We start from the raw sequence: 15,514 nt of genomic DNA, 5'->3' as shown, positions 1-15,514 counted from the left end.
TGAAAAAGAAAAAGAAAAAGGTGTCCCTCTAATTTTTCAAAAGAAAGATAAATGTATATTTTAATTAAAAAAATTCTCCAACCAAGACATGTGATTAAGTCACGTCAAAATGAAAGTGACAAAATTAAATTATAAATCGTTAAAATTTGAATGATAATGAAAATGCGCTCCAAATACGAGAGAGACACTTATTAAGAAAAATTATATGACTAGGATGAAAATATCCTTATTCATTTCAAAATAGGTAAGTATTTTAATTGCTAATGACAGTCATTAATAACTTCACATATTTTTGTTGTCACGGGAGACTTTGCAGTGTAATGACATTCCTTTATCACCCAAAATATATTATGAGTTTGAATTTTTAAATAAGTAAATGAGTGCCTGAGTGATGTGTGTGTTCTTTTTGTCAATTAAAAAATAAATATAAATTGTGTTTGTTGTTCGAAATCTTTTGCAAATAAAAAAATTAAAAAATTGTTTTTGTTGTCGGCAATTGTATACTTTTCGAAATAAATGTCTTTTGAAAAAGTGAGTGTCTAGAGAGAGAGAGAGAGAGGTGTAGATTGTTATAATTCTATAAATTACCTATTTTTTTAATTACACGTAATTTTTTTTAAATATGAGAATTATACCCTCAAAATCACAAATTTTATATTCTCATATATATATATAAATTGAACTATCACATTTGAGTAACCAAAATAATTTTATTTTAGAACATTTTGATATGTTTTTTTTCCATATAATCCTTGCTTTACGGAGTTTTTCATACTCAAAACATGTTAACTTAAAAGGAAAGCTCATAACAATTGTCATGAGTTGCACCTCATGACACCTTGCTTAAAGGATAAAAATTTTCTATGTTTTCTTTATGTTTTGAAAACTTTTTCAAAAATATGTTTGGTTTATTTTTCTTTTTTTCCTTTTCTATATTTGGTTTGGTTTAACCTTATAAGCAACTTTTAAGAAATTTTAAATGGTAAAAAACTTTCTAGCCAACTACACTACAAAAATGAAGATTACGTCTTTTTTGAGGTGAAAATTGTCTTGTAAATGAGTTCTTCTCAAATCTCAAACTATTTATGTTTTTCAACTTTATATATTAAAAAATTATTTTGAAAATTGAACGTCCACTAATATTTTTTTAACTTCAAATAATAAGTTTCCTGAGCAGCAAAACTTTTTAGTTGCTTAGCAATAAGATTCAATTATAGGAAGAACATTTAAGTTGTGTGTGACAGCATGGACTTGGAATTGAAATTGAAGAAAATTTTGATTCAATTTTATAAGTTTTTTTTTTACCAATTCCAAAGCTCCAAATCCAAACATAGCATTAGAGTTTCATAATCCTTGTAGTTGTTTATTTAAAAATATATATATAAAGTTGAAGATTCAAGTATCCGTCGGGACAAAATTTAAAAGAAAATACCGGGAAAAACATGTATTATCATCAGTGTCCTGATATGCAAGGTCCAGGTGTATTATTGTAAATTTGTAACTATACTTTGCAATAAAGATCATGAACTTTTAACCCACTAAGATTAACATTAATTAAAATTACTCGTTCAACTCCAAAATAAAAGGTCCACGGTTTAAATCTCCATTCATGTAACTCCAAAATAAAAAGGTCCGGGGTTTAAATCGCATAATAGTGTGATTTTCCTGCCTAGAATATATATCACATTTCCCAAATTCATAGCCAATGATTTACTATTTTGTTCATGATTTTTAGGAATACTATTATACTAATGAAGCCATGATTAGTAGTCTACTTTGGTCAGAGGCGTAATTATCAAGTCTCACGAGACTCAAAAGACTTTAGTCCCATAAAATACTTAACAAAACTCATAAGATTTATTTCACAATATTTATCCAAATAATATCTAAAAAATACATATGTATTCATATCAATTCTGCTAGTACCATAATGAAAAGCAGAACATTAGCATTGGAAACAAAATTCAGAAACAAATACACATAACAAAGCCTTGAAAAACAATATAAAAGTTGTCAACTTATATAAAACAGTAAATCTGGGACTCCAATATTACAAAAGTCACAGAAAACTCGAGAGCTTTGGTCAGGCTTGTGGTCACATTGGTTCAAATGTGAACTTAAGTGGGTTAGTATTGGTTTGGGTTGGGTCATCTCCAGCCGAGGATTGCATTACATCTCTGCACTACGCACATTCAAGATAATATTGATTTCAACATCATCATCTAGATAATGAATATATATATATATATATATATATTGGCTCCATTCATGAATCTGCAGTGAGCACCAAGCACAAATTCCATCAATTTTCACCGCATTCCTCAATCGTGGACTCGTGGAATTTTATGTATGTTGCAGTAACAGCAAGACATCTTGCATTTGCTGGTGCATGCTGCTCATTCAAATAAATATACAGTTGTCAATCCACAAGTTCATCAAGAATCAAGAAAACAATAACATCACTATAAAGTATAAACTAACAGTAACTACAAAATGGTAACGTGGAGATCGATCCCTATTCGATGTAATTTTTCATTCTAAGAGCTGGTCAAAAAAATTTCTTTATCAGCATTATCATCCTTGCCTTTATCTCGTGTGGATGGGGTTGGCTACAACAGGTCAAACTAGAGAATAAAAATCGTCTGATCAAAACAGCTATCGAATGCACCTATGAGTTTGCTTAGGTTGTAGCTGAGGAGCATGGTTTTGTAGGAAAGGGCATTGATGAATTCTGATTGCATGCACTCTCTATTTGGAATTGCAATGAACTAAAGGAAAAACGAACCATCAGCTGTTTCATGGACTCGAGGATTTATGATTAATGGAAGGGGATCATCGGCAGAATCTACCTTGCTTAAGGCCAGAGAGACCACAAACACTAGCGTAGAGATTAATGCCAATGACTTCATCTTGATAGAGAGCGATAATTTCATTCCTCTGGCAGCTTTGTTTCATGAAGTAAAAAAAAAATTGACGTAGTTCAGAAATGATTCAATGAAGGGGTAGTCTCTGTCTAGTAAACCCCACCCCGAATCCTTTAAGTGCCAACGCAATATTTTCTCAACAGTTAGAATGGACATATTAGAATATGTTGAGATGCTTGACAAACAATCCATATTTTAAGGTTGGTATGCTCAGGAAATTCAGTTGGAGTTAGTGCAGGATTTAGCTTCATCTAACTTGCAATGCTAATGAAAATAAGGGATCAAAATTCTTGTATATATGTTTACCAATTCATAATCGTATTAGTGATTGACAAAATACGTGTCTATACCGCATTAGTCTAGGATTACATACTCTATTTTGATGATTTTGATGTGTAGCTCCATACAACCCCTCCAACAAGATTATTTGCTGCATGAGAAACCATAGGAACAATGATGCTTGAGGATACAATTGTCGCATAAGCATAAGCAAATCCAACAAATGTTGCCCTGAAAATAGATTCATCAATTAATTGTTAACCAAAAAATAAAAAAGAGAGATTAAAATATTAATATTAGATGTTCTAAGGGTTATTAAATAAATTCTAAAATACTTTTACATAGGGGTGGTTGTTTGGTGCAAATGGTACAAGTTCAGGCTGATGCAGACAGCATCTTTCTACTAATGCAGAAGGTAGGTTATCTTAAATCACCTACTCCCCACACCCCACATAGGTGGGACATACCCTGTGCAATGCACTTTTTAAGCATTCATACATCTACATGTTCTGAAACAAAGTTAACCAAAATATTATTGACTTCCATGACTGGCTACTTTACATGAATTCTTCTGGGGTTGCGCTGAGAAGACTACATCTGAAAGCGGGACCACACGGAAGTGCATTTGGAAACAAATGGATTTCAAACAATATTATGGCATGACATAGAAGCTCCTCAATGCCTTAATATTTGAATTAAAAATTTCCTGCATTTAGTAAAAGTTTCTCTATTAAGTCAATGAAGAAGAGTACCAGATCGCAAAGGAAGTTTTTCGGCCATTTCCCAGATGCAAAACACCAAAAAGAGCAGCAACTACCAAGGCACCTTTCCAATCGAGTCCAAAAAGTGGTAATAATGCACCACGAAAAAGGAGTTCCTAATCAACCATCACATCCATGTCAGAATGTAATATTATTATTTTTTTCGTTCTTCTCTCTACCAGTCAAAACCTTGACCTGGAACTTGAGAGTTAAGACCCAAAGCCACCAGTCAGAAAAGAAAAGAAACAAAAATAAGCGGGGTGGGGGAAGCAAAAGAAGCTAGGACAACATAAGAAAAGGAAAATAAACAAATTTATGCTTACTTCACTAACTCCAGGCAGAAATGCTACAACCATATAATCCAGAGGTTGTAATGGAGTAAGGATCTGAATCACAGAAAAATAAATAAAAATGAGAACAGCACAGAAGATAAGTAAAGAAACCAGGGAACAACAGAGACTTGCAGCCATATGGATGGTAAGCAAACAAGCAGATGTAAGTATCGTCCTGACTGAATGAACCTAAATATTCTGTAATGTTCACCAAAACAACCATCTTATGAATTTAATAACTTTTATCATAGAAAAGACACTAAATCGTAAACAACAAACTTGTACGAGTTCTTTCCATCTTTCCCTTTTTTCCCTTTTAGGTTTGGGCATAAAGTCGAGTAGAGCTACCTGTTGATTAGCAGCCTCACTAGACTCTGAGAAATCTGGCCATGTCTTCAATAGTAAGTACCGGCATGATGATATCAGTATAACTAATCCTGTAATCAACTGAAGATGCCACATCTCAAAACTAACTGTATGCACACACAAACAGACACAAATGGTCTCTTTAGAGAAATGAGACGGATTTCATCAACATAATGAGAAGAATAAAGGAAAATTAAGTAGCCAATTTACACACTTATTTTCTATTATGCTATACCTAAGGCCATTTTTTCATATTGTAGATAGCACACATGGATGACAAGATAGGAAGTCAGACAAAATGGCTTTATCACACGCAATAGAGATCAACAACTGCATAGACCGTGGAGTACGAATGAGCAATGGCATAACTAGGGCAAAGAGCTCTCTTCTTGGCTTGTGTAACTTAAGTGGCTAGCAGAAAACAGCTAGAGGGTACTCATCATCAATGCTTTGCAGTGATGTGAATGATGAGACAGCTAGCAACTTGATTGTATTCTTCTCAAAATCCAATGAAAATGAACCATCCAATTAAGTAGGTACAACTTTAAAACAAATGAATAATACTACATAAGATAGATGTGCCGATTTAGTGTGTATATATGATATACAGAGAAATAATTTGTATATAATTTTATTCGCACTCATTTTTTTGATAAATACACCTTCTTCCTTAATGTAAATGATAAAAATACCCTAATACTTGATCCTCTAATTCATTAGTTATGTTATTTGCATAAAATAAAGGAGTATATGTTTCTCTAATCCAAAGTCAACAAGTATTAAAACAACCAATTTGTGTAAAAGAATACGAGAACTGGAGTTATATAATATACATGATACTTCCTTTGAGCAGTCAAGGATTGGTAATCCTTCCATTGATGCAGTGTGAGAAACCTGCAAGTATCAATCAGGACATAAACAATTAAAATGAATATTATCAGCAGCAAAATTTTATACAGGAATTCTTGGTTTTGCTCTTATTGCATACAAGAAATAATAACATAACAGGGTGATAAGTCAGAACTAGAAACTAGAACTGGGCCTTCAAGGAAAACATTTCATTCATGCTTCACTTTCTTGCGACTGCAGAGAAGCACCTACCCCCTCTCCTTTCCCGTGACAAAAGAAACAAAAAATAAAAAAAATAAAAATAAGTAATAAGTACATTATGTATTTGATATGTAAGAATATGAGAAAGAGGGATGATTTGTTGTTTTATAATGTAATTTATTTTAAATTAGGGTGACAACAATTGACTCAAGTTAAGTAACAGCAAGCTTGGATCATAATTGCATAGGCTTAACATAACAACATACATATAATGAAAATAAAGGGAGGACATGATTTGCACAGACAATCAAAAATCAGAAGGACAAAGGCTTAAACATGAAAAGGTGGACATTCATTTTCCAATAGAACCAACTCTTTGCAAAATACAGAAAATAATGCATACCTGTCGGATGGTAACACCTAAAGCAGTTATCAATCCAGAAGTGACAGTGCATGCCTGAAGCACAGCACTCCTGGATGGGATGGTTATTGAACTCTGCCCATCCAAATTCTCAACAGAGGACATCTTATTGTCGTCCTGAGCATAATCATCTCCAGAGGGAGACCCACCTTCCAGTCTATTAGGCGGTGGATTTGCATTTTTTCGTGCTTCACTTCGTCTTTTCAATTTCTTAACTGAATTCCTACTTGCAAAAGCCCTTACTTTAGCTCCAAATCCCTACATAAAGAAGAATGAAAGAAAAGGAAGAGAGAGAGAGAGAGAGAGAGAGAGTTAGTCCTAGAAGCAACAAGATATAATACGAGAAGTTGATTTTGTTTGGTGGGAAGACAATGAAATTTAAAACTCACACTGCATAACTTAGTGACTACGAACTTTGGAGAATCATATGGGCCACTAAACTTCCTACCTAATCAAATGAGATGACTTTTGTACAGTCAAAACACATAGCAGACTATAACAAACAATTACTTAAACATTGCAAAAAAGATAAAAACATAAAATCAAAATCAATAAGCAATAGGTTTTCTAAGCGTGGAAAACGGGTACAATGTAACTTTTGTTCAGCAGAAGACCCAATCCAGGAAATAAGCAACAACGGAATTACCAATAATGTAATGCAAGGTTATCATGAGCCATCAATGGAAAGAAGTGCAGCAAATTGCTACATACACCCAACTGAGAAAATGCACCAATTTATGCCAATATTCATAATAGCCATATTATCTATTAAGCATTAGAAAGAGTACCTAGAGAAAGCTTATAATAGAGTACCTTAATATCTAATATAGAGAGTTTTAAGAAAGAAAAGAGTCGTATAGATAAAGGATATTGACATGATAAAGGATATGTACGATGAATTAGACTGATTGGAAGGAAACAAGTGAATCTCCAAATCTTGTAAGCTTATTTGAAGTGTTAGCATTAAACCCATACGTTTTTACTTTAATTATAGATGAACTGACGAGATGTATCCAGGATGAGATTCAATGGTATATGTTATTTGCTGATGAGATTGTTTTAATTAATGAAACTAGAGAAGGAGTAAGTGTTAAATTAAAGGCTTGAGAGGGAACTCTAGATTTAAAAGGATTTAAGTTAAGTATGAATAAATCAACATATGAAATGTATCTTTAGTAAATCTAAAAATACAAATAGGGATGCAGATTAAAGATCAAGAGATATCAAAAGGTGAACATTTTCACTAGTTAGTCTGAAATAGGAGCACTCGCCCATTGAAACATTGTCTTGAGTGCGTCTGAAATATTGTGAGATCAGCGTCTCTCTCTAAAGATATAAAGGAAAGTTCTATAAAACAATTATTAGACCCAGCAATTCTTTATTGAACATAATGTTGGGCAGCTAAGACAACACAAGCACAAAGTAAGAGTGATGGAAATGCAAATATTAAGATGAATGTGTGGCAAGACAAGACATGATAGAATTAGAAATATCCACAATCCTGTGATGGTTGGAGTAACACCAATTTTATATAAAATAAGAGAAATTTGATTAAGATGGTTTGGACATGTAAAAAGAAAACCATTAAATGCATCAGTTAGAACAGAGAATCGGTACCCATTGAAGATAATGTTAAGGAAAGTTGTTGTCATTATCATCATCATCATCATCATTACCTTGCTCCCATATGAACGGGGTTAGCCACATGAATTCTCTAGTCTCTATCTTTTCTACTACATGCCATTTCGCCTACTATATTTAACTTTTTAAAGTTATTTTTAATATCTTCATCCCATGTTATATGTGGTTGTCCTCTCTGTCTCTTATCTTCTATGATAACTAATTTTCACTTGATTGGCGCATCACTAGGTGTCCGATGTATGTGTCCAAACCATCTAAATCTACTCTCTCTAATTTTCTCGATCACTTCACGAACAATCTATCCCATTCGTAGTGACCCCCTTCCTTTCAAAAGTATAAAGATATAAGGAAGAAATCTGCTACTCTGATCGAAATGAGTAAACAGATGTTGTAACTGATGTTGTCTCTGAAAAATGAAGAGCATCACCCTAAAACACTCACGTGTATGTGTGTGCTTTTTTTTTTTCTTTTTTTTTTATAAGTAAAATTTTATAAAAGCGCTCAAAAGGGGAGCGAATCCCAAGAGAAAAACAAAAGGCCACAAAGGACCTCTAAGCCTTCAAAGAGGCCAAAAAATCTACAATTTCCTCTATAGAACTATGATCTCTCCGTGAAACCCAACAAAAAAGAGTGGAAAGAATAGAGAGTTTGAGAGTAGAAATCGACATTTCCTTCCCCTCAAAATATCTCCTATTCCTCTCGAGCCAAATACACCACCACACACAAAGAGGCGTAGCCCGCCAAGCATCCTGAATGTGAGCCCCCACAAGGCAACCTCTCTAAGACTCAATCAATCCTCCAATGGATCCAGGCATAACCCAATGAAACCCAAACAAGCCAAACATCAAATCGCAGCAGTCTCTGGCCATGGTGCAATGGAGGAGAAGACGATCCACAATTTCCTCATCCCGAAGGCACATATAGCAACGATTGACCACCACCTGATTCTTCCTCCTCAAGTTATCCTGGGTTAAGATCCTTCCCAGAACAGAGGTCCAAGCAAAGAAGCCCACCTTGAGAGGAGCCTTAGAGCGCAAAACAGCCTTCCAAGGAAAGCAAACTCCAGGATCATCTATGCAACATCTGAAAAAGGACCTAACCTCGAAACGCCACTGAGAGTTGGCTACCCAAGCCCAAGCTGCCCAACTATCTGAATCCCCAACCACAATCCTCTGGCGATACAACAATTCCAAAAAGCGAATGGCCTCCTTAATCTCCTAATCCAGAAAAAATCGCTTGAATCGAACATCCCAAACCAGTCTCCTGCTATCAAGATGATAACAGTTAACCACCAAGGCCTGCCTATCTGTAGCAATCCTGAAAAGTTGAGAAAAAGTGAGAACGAGAGGAGAATCCCCACACCAAACATCCTCCAAAACACTGACCTCCTACCATCCCTGATTCGAAAACGAACGTGTTTGGCAAAGTCATCCCATCCCTTTCGAATGACTTTCCATACCCCCACACCTCGAGGGCCATGCACCTCCAGAGAACACCACCCTCCTCTAGCCTCTCCAAAACGACTCGCAACGACCCTCCTCCAAAGCCAATGCCTCTCTACACCAAACCTCCATAACCATTTCCCAAGGAGAGCCTTATTGAAAGGCACCAGTTTTCTAAAACCCAAACCTCCATACCGAATCGGACTGCAAACCAGATTCCAACGAACCAAATGAAACTTGAACTCTTCACCTCTTCCCCCCTAAAGAAAATTTCACTGCAATCTCTCAATCCTCACCGCAACTGAAGAGGGAATCTGAAACAGAGAGATAAAATAAGTGGAAAGGCTAGAAAAGGTGTTCTTCATCAGAGTGACCCGACCTCCCTTGGAGAGATATTGCTTCTTTCAACCTGCCAGCCTCCTCTCAAACCTATCCACCACAGGGTCCCAAACCCCCACACATCTCAAAGGAGCCCCCAGAGGGGGTCTTAAGTAAGAGATGGGAAAGGACTAGTACGACAACCAAGAATATCAACAAATGACTCAATCTCAGGGACCTCTCCCACCGGCACCAAAACACTATTTCCAACATTCACCTTAAGACCAGAGACAACTTGGAACCAGATCAGAACACACCTCAGATATCTAAGCTGGGCCACATTCGCGTCACAAAGAACTAAAGTGTCATCCGCAAACATCAAATGGGAAACCTCCAACTGGGGAGCAGCATCCCTGACCACCCGGAAACCTCTCAAAAACCCCAACTCAACAATGTGCTAAGGGCCTCCATCACAAATAGGAACAAGAAAGGGGAGAGCGGATCCCCCTGTCTCAAGCCCCTCGAGTTACAGAAAAAAAAAAAACCCGTAGGAGCTCCATTCACAAGAATCGAAAAGCGAGCACTGGAAATACAAAAAAAAATCCATCTCATCCACCGATCACCAAACCCTATCCTCTCCACCAGGTAAATAAGGAAGCTCCAACTCACGTGGTCGTACGTCTTCTCCAAGTCAAGCTTACACAGAACTCTCGGGACCTCACTACACAAACGGAAATCCACACACTCACTAGCAATAAGAACTGAGTCCAAAATCTGACGGCTCCCACAAAAGCATTCTGAGAGTTAGACTGACGCCATCCAGGACTTTTCTTAACCTTGAAGCAAGGATTTTGGCAATCAACTTGTAGAGACACCCCACTAAACTAATAGGGCGAAAATCCCTAATATCCCCTTCCCCTCCCTTCGGAATGAGAACAATGAAAGTGGCATTCAAGCTCTTCTCAAAAGAGCCCTGAACATGGAAAGCATGAAAAGTACCCATCACTTCCCCTCTAACCACCTCCCAGCACTCCAGAAGGAATCTCATGGTAAAACCATCTGGCCTTGGGGCTTTATCCATATTACAGTTCTTCAAAGCAATCAAAACTTCCTCTTCAGAAAAAGGCTCCTCCAAACCCGAGCCCTCCTCACCAGAAATAGAGGCAAACTGAAGCCCTTAAGTAAAGGTCTCCAACCAACAGACTCAGTGAACAACTTCACATAAAACTCTGAAATGCCTTTGCAGACCTCCTCCTCCTTACAAAAAAGCTCCCCCTCCACCCGAATCCTCCCAATATGGTTGCCCCTTTTATGGGCATTAGCCAATCGATTAAAAAAATTCGTGTTACTATCCCCCTCCTTAAGCTACAAAGCTCTAGACTTTTGCCTCCACGAGATCTCCTCCATGATCGCAATCTCAACAAACTCTGCCTTACAATCCACCCTCCTAGCCTTCAAGGAGTCCACCAAATCCCCTTGACCCTCCATCCTGTCAATATCATCAATCTTAGCAAGGACCCGATTTTTCCTCCACACAAGATTCCCGAATACCTCTTTGTTCCAAATCTTGATACTTTCCTTCAAGAGACCAATTTTCCTGCAAGCGAATGACTTGGGGTGTCAACCACCCCAAATCCCTCCCACCAGAGTCGGACCTTTTCCAGAAAACCTTCAGCTCGAAGCCACATATTTTCAAATCTAAAAGGAGAACGCCTACTCCACAACCCACCACAATCCAACATCAACGGAACATGATCAGAGATAGGACGAGCCAAATAACCTGCATTACATCAGAAAACATCTCCTCCCACTCCCTGGACACAAGGAACCTGTCAAGTCGCGAAAGAGTAGGGGGAGAACGGCCGCTAGACCAAGTAAAAAGCCCTCCATCCAAAGGCAGATCAATCAACCTAAACTCATCAATAAACTCCGAGAAGGACTCCATATCTGAAGTCCACCTACCTCCCGTCGACCTCTCAAAAGGAGAACAAACAACATCAAAATCCCCTCCAACACACCAAGGAAACATCCAACATCATCGAACCTCCCCCAACTCCTCCCAAAGCAAATGATGCACACTGTCCTCTGTAGGCCCATAAACACCAGAAAAAACCCAAGGAACACCATCCTCCACCAAAGAAAGAACACATGAAACAGAGAAACTCCTAACATAAGAATCCACCTTAGACACCCATCTGTTATCCCACATGATCAGGATGCCACCCGAAGAGCCAATAGCATCCAAAGCAATCCATTCCACAAATCTCCCACCCCAAAGATAACGCACAATCCTATCCGACATCGAAACGAGCTTGGTTTCTTGCAAACACACCACATGACCTCCCCCTTTAAGAAATAACCGACTTCACCACTTTTCTCTTAACCAATTCATTGAGACCCCGGACATTCCATGAAAGAATTTGTAACTTCATAGAGAAATACCTGAATTAGCAAACCCTCCCCTCCTTCCACTATTTCTCTCCTTGGACCCCTTTCCTCCTTTCATAAGTGATAAAATCATTGGGACTCTGCAACAACATCTCTCCCACCCCATCCTGCCTTCTTCCCCTACCTTCCACCCTCTCCCTGACATGAGAATTAAGAACTTCATGGAACAATCTCATCGCCTCCTCCTCCCTCCCCTCGAAAGACACTCCCAACAAAGAGCCCACATCTATCCCCTTCTCCCTTACCCACTCCTCCTCCAAAACATTCACTCCTTCAGCATCAAAAGGACTTCTCATCCAATTCCCCTCCGGACGAACAACAGCTAAAAGAACAGCCAAGTCCATTGCCTGCCCAAGATTCTCCCACCGAACCAACCCCAAATCCCCATCAAGTGCAGAGCAAACAGCTCTCTCCCAATCATCAAAAGCAGAAGAGGAAAGGGAACAATTAGTCGTCTGTGTTTTAGGTTCCTCCTCACACTGAACAACTTTCGAAGCCAAAAGATCCCGAATTTCCTTCAACAAAACAATGGCAAAAGCATCATCAATCTTCACCCTCACATCCCGTCCCACACAAATCGTAACACCCTCACCATTAAGCTTAAAAAGCCGAGCGAGACCCAGCCTATTCACAGACCCATCGCCAGGCCCCACATCTGACTCAATCACCGAGTCACCTTCACCAACCGGAGCCAAAGAATTTGAAACAATGACCATTCCACCCTTCTCCAGCCCCGACGCCCTCTTCAGCCCCCCAACAGAAGAAGAAGAGGAAGAAGAGAATGAATGGAAAGAAGAAGACCCAGAAATGACAGTGGACTTACCCGGCTCAGGACCCGGCTGCAAAGGCAACACCCATTTCTGCTTATCTTTTCGTGTCCACCTTTTACGCAGTGCAGGAAGGAGGACTTTCTTCTTAGATAGACAATGACGTTGCATAGGCTTCCCTCGCCGATCATCTCTGCAAAACGCATTGAAAGAGCCAGAGGGAAGAGAAGAACTTTCGTCCACTGAGAAAGGCAAAGACAGAGGCCCAAACCTATTACTCAATCCAGGCCCAAAGCAAGAAGGGTCTAAATCCGGCCCACTTTTCGCCCAGAAATCCCACAAACTGAAACATCATTAAAAGGTTGGGAAACCGGCCCACAGACCATAGGCCCCTCACACAGCCCACCAGAAGATGGAGACACATCACTAACCACCAAAGCCCTATTCGCCGACCCAAGAACAAGCCCAACAACACGAGCAGGCTTCGGAGCCTTCCTAGCCCATGCGTATGCACGGAAGTTTGAAGAAGCATTTGAATTAAACTTAGATACAGCTGTATTCCACATAAAACGGCATTGGCCTGAGCACCAAGTTCAACCACGTGTATGGGTGAGGTTCCCCCCCCACCCACGCGCTTGCTGCACGTGGAGAGCACCACGGTGCCTTCATTAAAAATATATTTTTCTCTCAAAAATCTTTCTGAAAGCTCCAACAAGGGTGTAAAGTTCCTTCAAATATTACTAGGGTTGGAGATTAGAGAGGCTTAAATACCCTACAAGGTCCTCAAAATAGTTAGAAACATGTTTTAAAAACATTGTAGGACGTCTCAAGAAGTTTGGTTCTATAAGGAAACAAAATCTTACCAAAAACACAAAATCCCGCAACAATCAGGACAAGTGTGACCGGACAAAACTTTTTCTGAAGGTTCCAACCGAGACTTGTTGGAGTGGTCACCAAAAGTGCGACTAGTCGGACTCCTCAGGATTTGAAATTTTCAATTAAAAACATATTTTCCCTAAGTCCTAACCACCAAACTCAAAAAACCAAGTGTGCTCACTCATCACATATGTGTTCTAAGTGACATTTCATCCAATTCCACAGTATCGAGGCACCCGTCATTCAGCTCCAAAGACCGGGGCTGAAGATAAACCAAAAATTACAACTCAATCAACAAGTTTTGACACCGAAATTCGCCAACATAAAAACTAAATATCTCACATGGGTGCCACCCCTAATTTTCCTCTAACAATTTCATTAGCGACCCTGTCTCTTCTAGTAACTCCATTCATCCATTTTAACATCCTCATTTCTGCTACATGAAGACATTGTTCTTGTTTATTTTTTAGGGTTCAACACTCCACTCAATACAACATAGTCGGTGTAATAACAGTCCAATAGAATTTTCCCTTTTAGCCTATGTGTTATTCTTTCATCGCATAAGCTTGTCTCCATTTGGTTCAACCCACTCCAATTCTATTAGCTATATCATTATCTATCTCTCCATCCTTTTATAATCTTTCAGTTTTGAAGTGTTATCATTATATTATCAATGTCCGAATCTTTAATTAGATTTACACTAACATGTGGTTTGACCAATGATATGACTTTAGATTTTTTTTTATTTAAAACCTATACGACTTTAGATAGAGCACAGAGTAAAAAATATTGGAAAAGTTGTAATTGTTTTATGAAATTTATGAAAGACAAGAATTTGAAAAGAAGTTGGAAGAAAAGTAAGGGAACTCACATGTGAAAGTAGAATTTCTACTGGGAAATAAGGCTGCAGATACATAGATTGTTTTGGTCCTCCAGCAACAGTTCATAGCAAGCAAACCCATCAATAGCAATGGGTCGAAACCCTCTTCTATTCCAAATTTAACGACTTGGGTATCTGCTAGAAACACTTAATGCAGTAGTCAAAATAAATTAAAGAACTAATAAAAAATTAATCTTTAAGATAACAAGAGTAGATGAATAAGAATGAAACTCAGAGGAGCCAAAACCTGTGATAACCTCTGATGGGTGAGTTCTGAAATTAGAGCTTTTTGTCCACAAAGATGAGAAGAGAGCTGGAGCAGAGATGTCTAATGGAAAAGGTCAAAAAAAAAAAAAAAAAGGGGGATTTCCCAGAAATGGATACAATCATCAATTAATTTCATATTTCCCTCGGGTCTTGACCACTCAAAATTTGCCAAGTTAATCATCAAAGGGCAGTTTTAGAAGACCACTAAACCCGCAGCTGATTGAGAGCCACTAGTGGCAAGTGCAAGGCCTTTGCCTCCCGGTTCGGTTTGTTTTATCCAAAAAGGGTGCAAGGAGAAGAATATTATTCTCTCCCAAAGTAAATGTCCATATTTCTATTGTTTGTTGTCCCAATTTTTTTTTTTTTTGTTTTTTTTTTTTTTTGGATAAATTGTCCCAAAATATATATATTTTTTTGAAAGGTCACTATTTTTATTTTTTAGCATTACCAATTTATTATTATTATTATTTTTTGTAATAATTACCAATTTTACGTTATAACATTGAACTTATAAAAAATTCACTATGAACAAATTTGATAATTCATTCGTTATCAATATAATAAAAAAAATTATACATCAAAAAGTTAGATTCCCTAAAAGATAAATATATTTTTGAAAGGAAGGAGTACATGAATAGATTTTGAGGCTGACATATGCGCCCCAATGTGGCTTGAAGGTTAAAGTTTCAAGAAGGAACGTACAACCATTTCGTGTGCGATAAGACTATATACGTTTGCTCTT

At 37.8% G+C, this 15,514-nt stretch overlaps 1 protein-coding gene across 6 annotated transcripts; it reads right to left on the bottom strand.

Annotated features, from left to right (window-relative positions):
- Nucleotides 1–1,835: 1,835 nt before the first annotated feature.
- Nucleotides 1,836–15,045, bottom strand: LOC132304216 (uncharacterized). 6 transcript variants are annotated; one of them, XR_009481544.1, is made up of 10 exons: nucleotides 14,753–15,045; nucleotides 14,497–14,640; nucleotides 6,523–6,581; nucleotides 6,116–6,391; nucleotides 5,496–5,556; nucleotides 4,645–4,769; nucleotides 4,288–4,350; nucleotides 3,956–4,080; nucleotides 3,298–3,354; nucleotides 1,836–2,392 (listed from the first exon to the last, which is right to left on the bottom strand). XR_009481544.1 is itself a non-coding variant. In XM_059801791.1 (10 exons), exons 2-9 carry the CDS (start codon nucleotides 14,585–14,587, stop codon nucleotides 3,299–3,301), a joined length of 936 nt encoding a protein of 311 aa, XP_059657774.1. In that variant the 5' UTR covers nucleotides 14,588–14,652; nucleotides 14,753–15,042; the 3' UTR covers nucleotides 1,836–2,392; nucleotide 3,298. The 6 variants fall into 6 exon arrangements, 5 of the variants coding, with proteins under 5 accessions (XP_059657774.1, XP_059657775.1, XP_059657772.1 ...); XM_059801791.1 differs by having other exon boundaries at nucleotides 3,298–3,434; nucleotides 14,497–14,652; nucleotides 14,753–15,042; XM_059801792.1 differs by having other exon boundaries at nucleotides 3,298–3,434; nucleotides 14,763–15,042.
- Between the last annotated feature and the right edge of the window lie 469 nt (nucleotides 15,046–15,514).

This window comes from Cornus florida, unplaced genomic scaffold, assembly GCF_030987335.1.
Source record: "Cornus florida cultivar Cherokee Brave unplaced genomic scaffold, ASM3098733v1 CherokeeBrave_3.0.0_Hap2_Chr04, whole genome shotgun sequence".
Classification (NCBI taxonomy): Eukaryota; Viridiplantae; Streptophyta; class Magnoliopsida; order Cornales; family Cornaceae; genus Cornus; species Cornus florida.
The sequence above is the reverse complement of the archived record's forward strand: the minus strand, read 5'-3'. Positions and strand labels throughout refer to the sequence as shown.

Coding starts and splice junctions, on each gene's coding strand:
- LOC132304216 (XM_059801791.1), bottom strand. CDS start 14,587: ATGGGTTTGCTTGCTATGAACTGTTGCTGGAGGACCAAAACAATCTAT. Junction 6,392..6,522: donor TAGTCACTAAGTTATGCAGT/GTGAGTTTTAAA, acceptor TTCTTTATGTAG/GGATTTGGAGCTAAAGTAAG. Junction 3,435..3,955: donor AAAACTTCCTTTGCGATCTG/GTACTCTTCTTC, acceptor ATCTATTTTCAG/GGCAACATTTGTTGGATTTG.